Source organism: Perkinsus marinus, assembly GCF_000006405.1.
Source record: "Perkinsus marinus ATCC 50983 genomic scaffold scf_1104296944406, whole genome shotgun sequence".
Taxonomy (NCBI): Eukaryota; Perkinsozoa; order Perkinsida; family Perkinsidae; genus Perkinsus; species Perkinsus marinus.
Window position 1 is genome coordinate 92,483 of NW_003211408.1, and position 8,918 is coordinate 101,400.

An 8,918-nucleotide genomic window follows, 5' to 3' on the forward strand; every position below is an offset into this window, starting at 1 on the left:
ATTTGTGAGTTTCCTGGTCCTCCTCGTATTGGGGTTTGAAGGGGAGGAGGGTTGTTGTCGAGGTCAATTTAGTTGTATCGTAATAGTACATGTCCAATGACAGTGGGGGTCTCGACCCACCACCTCCCATGCCGACACTAACCCCTTCAACAGACCACCAGTCTAGTGCGGTACCGATAATGCATGATAATGATATGGAAGTAGAGGCATCACCATCACCGCCGCCACCACCAGCTGTGCCTCCGAGCCCCTACAGCGCTCCACTGTTAGGAGAGGCCTCAGCTGGAGTACTGGTACCACCCTTGGAAAGGGCAGCCCAGATGGTAGAGAAGGAGGGTTCTTCTCCCGTTACGGTTGGAGCTTCTTATGGAGCCCTGGTTACTAACCTTGCCAACTTGCAGCAGCAGCAGCAGAGTCCCCCGGCCCCTCGGCCACCGCAACCGTCTGAGGCGCCTATTAGTCCGACTCCTGCGGTCAGTCTCCCATCGGTTGGTCTCGACGACGACGAGGATGAGGAACAGAAGTTGATGTTATCCTTACTAGGGGTGGATCCGCAAAACGCGGTGGACCCATCCCTAGTTGAGGAGAGCAAGGCACCAATATCCCTAGTGGGACCATCCGAGACGGCGAACCCTCCAGCAGCGGCAGACCACCACGAGAAGCCAGATGTAGTTGATGAGCAGCAGCAGCAGGAGGAGAAGAAGAAGGTCGAAGCGAATGTAGTTGGTCCCGTGTGGAGACCCAAGGTGCCCTTTGTGGAACAAAAGGTCGAGGCTGTTGAAGCCAAGGCCGTTCCTGGTAGTGATCTACTACGACATGGAGGTATGAAGGTGCAAGAGGACGGCTCGGTGGTCCGCAACAGAGAGGTATCCTCCACCGGGGCGGAGTTTGTCCGGTGCGCGGAGTGTGGTAAGTGGCGACTAAGGCCCCGGTGCGAGGGGGGGCCTGATGGGTCCAGAGTCACTTGTAGTTCCTTCGTGGCCACCTCCTGTGATGACCCATGCGACTGGATTACTTCAATGTTGGATGCGGTGGAGCTGCTGCCTCTCATCCCTCTGCCACTCGAGAAGAAGGAGGAGGAGGACGACGTTGCTAAGGACGAGGGGTCGATGAAAGCAGTTGAGGCATCCCCTATGGAGTCTGTGAAGTCGGAAGCTCCGAAGAAGACTCCCGAGCTAGGGCCTGCTAAACGGGCAACGACGGGTGGGAAGAAGTCTACAGCTGGAGGGTCGGTGAAGGGCAAGGCAGGCTCCAAGGGAGGCAGTGGTGGTAGCAGCAATCGCACTGGAAAGGTTGGAAGACCGCGCAAGGTTAACAGCAGTACTACCCCCAAGACCAAGCCGGCGTTGCCTTCTCCGGATTCCCCGAGTAGTAATGGTATGATGATGAATAGCTGGGTGCAGTGTGACTGTTGTCGTCGGTGGCGAATGATCTCGGCCGAGCTAGCTAAAGCTAAGGAGGGACGAGATCAGATCTTCGTTTGTTCTGAGCTCCCTGGCAAGTCTTGTGAGGACCCCTGCGACTGGATCATGGATACGCAGGGTAGGGTTATGGCAGGAGAGTCCCCAAGCCCACCGGGGGGCTCCACTCTACTACCGAGACACTCGTCTAAAGGTGGTAATAGGAGAGGGAGTACCAGTACCAGCAGCAGCCGACAATCGGCAGCAGCCCTGCCTAGTTCGGGTCCAGAGGGGCAGCAGTCTACATCCACTGTCACCAAGGGGTACCCAGAGCAGGTCTCCATTAGTGCGGTGAACAGCAGTAGTTCCCCGGAGCAGGCAGCCTCGGAGGGGAGTACTTTGGTGAATGTGGTCCAGGTCAGCGTAGATGCGGTGGAGTGTCTGTTAGACTGGGATCAGCCACGGGACCGGTACTAGGGTTGGTAACGATAGGGTTGTATTGGATGGTCATGTGTAGGTACTATGTTAAATGGAAAGGGGCTGATGTTCAGTTGGGGGATTGGGAGCCTTCAGCTCGTCTGCTAGAGGTAGGTGCTGGCTCCTATGATGACATGATACCGATTTGATAACAGGTCCCAGAGGAGATGAAGGAGATGGCTCGAAAAGAGGGCAGTCGATGGTCAGCTGCAGTGGCTGTTACTGATGCCCGACGGAAGAGGGCTCGAACTACCTTATATACGGATATGCGACTGAAGAGGCAAGAGGAGCTGATAGCGGCAGCAGCGAGGCAGCCAGGGGAGGTTGAAGGACCCTCTACGGCCCCGACAGTATCCCCAGCACCACCCATGATGCCGCCAGACATCTCGGCCATCACGGTAGGAGCCTATTCGGTTGGTCCTAAACAAGGTCATCATGTGCCTCTGGCTCAGGCTGTTGCATCGTCCTCTTCTGTGGAGGAGGCAAGCGGTCATCCCCCCACGGCGGTGGTCATGGACCCCATGCCTAACACGGCGGCGACGGCGGCTTCTGCCGCTGCTGCTGCCGCGGGGGTCACTGCAATATCTCATACGGTGGGTGGTCTGGGTGGAAGTAAGAGGACCATCTGTTGGAGTTCAGGAGGCTTTTGAGCACCCCAAGGTGACCACGGCTAGACCAAAGGCCAAGTCCAGGATGCAGGCGCGGAAGCAGGCTATGTTGGCAGCTAAACACCGACAACAGGGCAAGAAGGAGAAGGAACAGGAAAAGATACTAGTAACATCTCAGAGGAGGACGGCATTCATCTGGCCCTACTCCCCTTAGGTCCCTGTGAAGGAAGAGAAGGGCAGTAAAAACGAGACGGTAAGGGCAGGGCGTACGATAAAGTCGGTGGCACCCATTCGGACTGAATTTAGCGCTTAAGAACTGCGTGGGACGGTCAGAATGTGTGGCGGGCCCTTCCTCCCTATTGGTGCCATTGTCTCTGGATGGTCGCTTTTCAGACGGCATCAGTAGCAGCAGCAGCCGGAGTGAAGGTATCGACGACGCCTAAGAAAGCTGTGGTGGCTGAGGTCAAGCAGGAGGTGGCGGCCCACAAGGGCAAGAGTACGGCTAAGGGCTCGAAGCGGTCGTTGAAGAAGGCCAAGGATGCTAAGGCCGAGGAAGTAGAAGGGAGTATAGTAGGCAGTGAGAAGGGAGGTCGGAAGAGGGCGGCCTCGACGCCTAGGGCCAACAAAGGGGCTAACAAGGCAGGGAAGAAGAGGAGTAGAGGCCGACCACCCAAGAGTGATATTCCCTCACAGGTCTAGGGTAGTGTCCATATGGTGTAATAGGTCTATTCTCGGACATAGAGGAGGAAGAGGGGGATACACCCGACATCGACGGTGATGACAATGATCAGGCCATGGTCACTGAGCCGACTCCTAAGAAGAAGCGCACAAGGACGACGACGACCGCTGAGGGTAGGAGGGGGGTTATTGGCCCCGAGGGGCGTTGAGGGTCCTTTGGTAGGTTCACGGACCCCTAGAGCCAGTAAGAAGAAGGTTGAGGAAGAGGTTGTGAAGAAGTCCCCGAAGGTGGCTGTCCGAGGGGAGGTAGAGGGGGTCTCGGAAGCATCCCCCCCTCCAGAGGAAGCATATGAGAAGCCAGGTAGGTGTGGTATGGTCGTAGTGGGGTAAATGGAGGTGATCTGCAGGTAAGAGGAGGAGGAGTGTGCTGAAGATGATGGAGTCGAGCGATGATGATGATGAGGAGGAGGCAGCAGCCGAGGAGGCGGAGGCGGCGGTGAAGAGGCGGAAGAGGAAGAAGAAGCATGAGGGGAAGAAAATGAAACATAAGAAGAATAAGAAGGTGAAGGCAAGCGAGAAGCTCGAGTGAGTCCATTGGGATAGGGTCGATTGATACAAATGGTATTGGCTATCATCAGGGCCGTTGACGTTGATACTAAGGGCATCACTGGGGGCAGCAGCACTGTGGACCTGGAGACGACGACGACTAGTGTGAGCTACCCTATGCCCACGGGCAAGGTCCCAACCGTAGGACGATCGTCGTTGCCTTCTCTCCTCCTTGATGTTAAGTTGTTGTAGTTACACCATCGGGCCGATGCCTTTATGCTATGTGTGAAGCCAGTAGGGTGTACTATTGAGACCGCTATAGCGTGGGCTAAGGCATTGATCTCGGCTGAGGAGGGCGATACGAAACCAGAGGATGTTGAGCTCATTGCAGGCGTTATGGACGAGGAGTATAGTGGTAATGGTCCCTTGGTGCTCTTGCCTACTTGATGATCTCCCTGCTGCCCAGGTTTATGCCTCTTTGGGCTCTCGGGGGCAACCAATGCCTTCTTGAAGGAGCAAGCGAGGACCCAAACCCTTTGCCTTGGGGTAGTAGGCCCATGGTCTCGTTAGGCCCTGCATTTGGTCTCCTCCTATTAGTACCTCTGTGTGATCGCTGGTCGACCTCCGGCCCCCAACGGCCTCCTACATGGCAGCCTCGGGTGCAGCTACACTACTGTTGCTACGATGACTGATTCGAACACTGGGAAAATCGAGTACGCCCTCATCTATGTTAATGGTAGGGTTCCTACCGGGTCTACTCATACCACACCATCGACACTTCTTTTCAGCGACCCCCCACGAGGAGGGCAGTCTACCATTGCTGCCGCCTCATATCAAGCTGGCCTCTGCGGACACCCATTCCCTCCTCTACTATGGCCTCAAAGGCTCCGGTCGGAGCTCATTGGTCCATGCTAGTCGTTTGGTGAGTGGTGGTCGGGCTTTGGCCCATGAACCCGTCACTTGGCCGTCCTCCTCCTCCTCAGGCTTTCTACCCACCGATGCCCAACAGCCCCCATACGCCGATACCTATAGCTGGCTTTGAAATATCGATACCACCGGAATATGCGGAGTTCCTCAGATTCGCTGGAGACACTCAGACCAATTGGGAGCCTCTTAAGGTTGGTTCTTAGTTGTGGGTTATGATCCTCACCACCACTGGTCTTGCTCAGGTCTCGATGTCCTGCAACCGGTTCGCCAACGTTGGGCCGGACCACTGGGTGGTCGGTGGCTCACGACAAGGCCAGGCCGCCAGTGTCTGTAAGGTCCACTGCTGGTCCGACTACCTGGATGTAGGGCTTGAGCAGGTTTCCCCTCTGGCTACTGCCCCTCGTGCTTCACGGTGTACCCCAGCTTCTCATCCCGACAAGTCTGTAACAAGTGTAGTGAGGGCCAGACCCTCCTAGCAGTACCTTGGGCCCGCCATGTGACCTACCAACAGGCTGCATCCAACCTCCTCACAGCCCAACAGCCTGAACATGTACACTACGAGGGTTGATGATGATGACCGGGGCTTACTCCTAATCCTCTACAGGTCCTCCATAACCAGCACGAGATTGCTCAGGCAGCTGCTGCGGCTTCAGAGGATGCCAAGAATAACGACGAGGGCAGAGAGTCTGATAACGACCCCTTAGTGCAGCTGAGACGCCACGTGATAACTACTGTAAGGAGGCCAGCTGAGGCTAGTGGCCCCCTGCTACTTTGGGTCGTCGATAGGTTCGGCTCAACTTCGAATCGCGAGGTCAAGGTTTCGCTGGTGGGGTGGGGGTACTCATAGCAGATGTCGAGGCCCAGTTAGATGCTGAACTGCCCACGTGGAGGGACGCGGTACCTCACTCGGCTGCTGACAGCAGTAGGATGGCCACGGGGGTCTTCTTCTTCTTATCGTTGGTGTCTTACTCAGATAGGGTTGGTCTAAGAGGACTACTGGGGGATACAGAGCCAGAGAGACGGGCTCAGGGAATTATGAAGGTAGTAGCAGGGAGGAGGTCGGAGGTGATCTGCTCGGGGTCGTCGTCAGATATACCTCCCATTCGAGTCGCTCCCTCGATTGGCTCAGCATCCCGAGTATAGCTCCTACATGCACTCACAGACGGTCTATGCGGGTGGTCCGATCTCACAGAAAGGGTCGGAATCTCGATGGCAGCAGCAGCAGTATCATCATCATAAGGGTGGTGGGGTGAAGTGGGGTCAGCAGCAGCAGCAACTGCCGGCACAACAGCAGCACTACAAGGGTAGTGGGGGATGGGCGAGTGGTCATAAGGGGGATTGGTCCAAGTATAGAGGAGTTGATTGGTCCAAGAAGGGCAGTGGTGGAGATCGGCATCATCATCGTGGTGGTGGTGGCGGCCCTAGTCCTTGGGCCTCCTCCTCCTCAATACCTTCAACCAGTAGACCACTATCTCGGAACTGGACCTCTAGCTATGATCAGTATCTACATCATCACACTACTGATACCGAGGCCCCCGGCAAGCAACAACAGAGGCCCTCATCAGGATCACCCTCGGGGGCTGTGGAGGAGGCTGCTTCTGAGCTACGTAGGCCAAGCCCGGGCAGGGTTGTCCCCCAACAACAAAGCGTGGACCGATCTACACCCCCGCAAATGTCCTCGGTAATTGCCCGAGCTACAGTGGCGGCAGCTCGTGAGTCGGCTTGGAGTGACAGACCGGTGACAGCACCAATGAGCCCCGCTATGGCGGAGGGTATGACCACAACTTCACCGCCCGTACAGAGGTCTACCAGTGAGATAAGTGTCGCCCTGGCCTCCCCTGCTAGCGCTGGTCTTCCCTATGCTCCAAGTAACCCGGAGATGTCCCCAGCGGCGATGAGTGAGTCCCAGAAGCAGCCCCCGTTGGTCCCACGGCCACATACAGTGCTTCGACCCCTAGTACCTTTGGGGATGCCTCAAGTCCCTGAGGTGGTCCTGAGTGACGCTGACGTGAAGGCCATTGTGGAGCTAACTGCCCTCATCAGGCAGCGGTGTGGTAATCCGATGCTGGCGGCTCCGGGGGATGGTAGTAGTAGCAGTGCATCACAGTCGATCCACACCGAAGGGCCATCCTCATTGGAGCCCCCTCGGGACCCTCGTGAGGTCCTACGACGGGCTGGCAGCGCGGCGAGGTCTGGCGGTGGGTCGTCGACTAGAGCGAGGTCTCCACATAGCCGTACGCCGCCCCCTCGACGGAGGAACGAGGAGCGGGAGAGGAATAGGATGTATTATAGGACCCCGGACAAGGACGATCGATCGTCCCCTAGAGGGGCTAGGAGGAGGCGAGGACGGACTGCCAGCGACAGTGAGAGCAGATCGAGGAGTATTGTTGCGAGGCGGCGGAGGACCTCGAAGAGCGGGTCCTCGGGAGAGGCTGGTGTCGACTCGGGGTAAGTGGGTCGGACTATGAGGTGGTGTCATTAGCTGTGTGGTATTAGGTCTTTAGGGCAGGGAGGCAGTGTGTGGACGGACCCTGGTCGGGGCTGGGACCACCACGGAGGGGAAGGCGGATGGAATACAGGCGGTGGAAAGGGGAGATCCGCGTGGCATAGAAAAGCCCATTAAAAGGCATATGCAGATTCCAATATTTGAGTACCATTATTCTTCTCCGTGGAGTTCGTCGCCGATACTACCGCTGTACCATTCCTTCGACTTAACGTACTATCGAAGACGTGTGCCTCCCACAAATAGTAACCTAACGTCAACTGTAGCCTGTTGAATCATTTTCTATCATCATCTAACATGTTGCGCAATTCGCCTCCGATCGGAGCAGTGTGGGCTCTCGCGCTCGAGCTGGAAACTTAGTACGTCAATGGAGGAGAGGCGGAGCGATGGGTTTTCGGTAGACGAATGGGCCTCTTTCACCATGGGAGAGTTTCCACAAGCGAGCGGGGAGAACCATGACCAAGGGGTGGTACTGGAGTTATCCAACAGCATACATAGACCTGTGCACGTTATAGACAATCTAATGGACAGGTGGTTGATTCAATATCGGAAGAGCTGCCAGTAGCAGCCCTTTTGATATTGAGTTGATCAATCTTTGTTACCACGATACCATCCTTGCGGGAGAGTCGGCAGGGGATAAGTCGAAAATCGGATACTCGAGCATGGTCGCCTACCGTCGCCGAAAGCGACCTTTAGCGTCTGTGAAGTAACTTGTTTAGTGCCACTTCACGAATGGTCAAAAGATAAACCCCAATCTCTGCAAGATCTCAACGATGCGGTGGAACCGCGGTCACCTGGATCGTCGTCGTCGTGATGTTGCGGGAATTCACCCATCCTAGCCTAGTCTTTGGTTGTCGCCCTATGATGAGGACGGCAACCCTTGTCAGTGATGGGAAACCGAGCGGCAAGTTGCAACCTAGGTCCACTACAGAGATCTGACCAAGGAGGCTCAAGGGTTTTTACTACTGAAACTCAACCCAGAACTATCCAGAAAATGTTGACGATCAGGCGAATAAGAAATGAGCAACTTATCCAGATGGGATTGTTCGATATCTCTAGCATGGAAAGCGGCGCTCCTCTGAGGTTCAATATGGGAAAGAAATACTGCTGCTGCTGTTCTACAGAGTTGGGGAACCTTGAGTGTTATAGCGGCTCGCTCCATGATAATACTCTTCAGCACATCTCGATGCTAACAGCTGGATAAAACTTGTGGAGGCAGGCGTAGCACCAGTTCATGGTCTCTTCGAATGGTAGGGGCGCATCCAATCGATCCTGCTGGTTAGCCTCGATCGTTCTCCTATCACAACGATCACGGCTACGCTCAGCAGCCTCGGCGTCTCCACTTGACAGAGCCTCCTCCCATTGCTGAAGTAGTAAAGGAGTGGTATGAATAACAGATAAACACCAACTACGTTAGAATCACGGCCGACATCGCAACCGCACCAATCGCATTGAGTAGAGCCTTCGGGGTCTTCCTCGAACGGTCTAAAATCCAATCTGAGGAAGCCAGCAGAGATAATGAGAGAACTATTCACGGACGATTTAACGCACTTTACAGTCTTTATCTTCAAACCATACACAGAGCTCAGAGTATCCCTGATACGATCAGCAATCACTTGACTAGCCTCTCGGGTAACGGAGTGGAGCACCTACAAGAGGCCACATAAAGGAATCGATCCGACAACCTCTTGGCATGCAGTCAAGCCCTTTACCACTATGCCATCTCCTCCTCACCTCCCACAAACGCTTAGGTAGATCAGCCATGCTGATACTAACCCA

At 55.4% G+C, this 8,918-nt stretch overlaps 2 protein-coding genes across 2 annotated transcripts in view; one reads left to right on the forward strand and one right to left on the reverse strand.

Moving 5' to 3' along the window:
* Positions 1-179: 179 nt before the first annotated feature.
* On the forward strand, positions 180-7,088 carry Pmar_PMAR016587 (hypothetical protein; the record flags this gene model as incomplete). The annotated part of the gene is made up of 22 exons (XM_002780346.1): positions 180-895; positions 971-1,870; positions 1,918-1,987; positions 2,033-2,275; positions 2,330-2,470; positions 2,517-2,651; positions 2,700-2,738; positions 2,879-3,161; positions 3,209-3,337; positions 3,387-3,524; positions 3,571-3,748; positions 3,802-3,910; positions 3,962-4,124; positions 4,176-4,255; positions 4,307-4,445; positions 4,498-4,631; positions 4,693-4,827; positions 4,879-4,998; positions 5,241-5,369; positions 5,423-5,558; positions 5,610-5,677; positions 5,727-7,088. The coding sequence occupies 22 exons, from the start codon at positions 180-182 to the stop codon at positions 7,086-7,088; spliced, it is 5,547 nt and encodes a 1,848-aa protein (XP_002780392.1).
* A 1,224-nt stretch (positions 7,089-8,312) lies between these two features.
* Positions 8,313-8,918, reverse strand: part of Pmar_PMAR016588 (hypothetical protein) — a gene marked incomplete at both ends in the record, with an annotated part of 1,939 nt that continues 1,333 nt past the window's right edge. The window contains 3 exons of the mRNA XM_002780347.1: positions 8,313-8,504; positions 8,552-8,636; positions 8,691-8,788. Coding sequence (XP_002780393.1) covers positions 8,313-8,504; positions 8,552-8,636; positions 8,691-8,788 — 375 coding nt within the window. The remainder of the gene's footprint in view (positions 8,505-8,551; positions 8,637-8,690; positions 8,789-8,918) is intronic.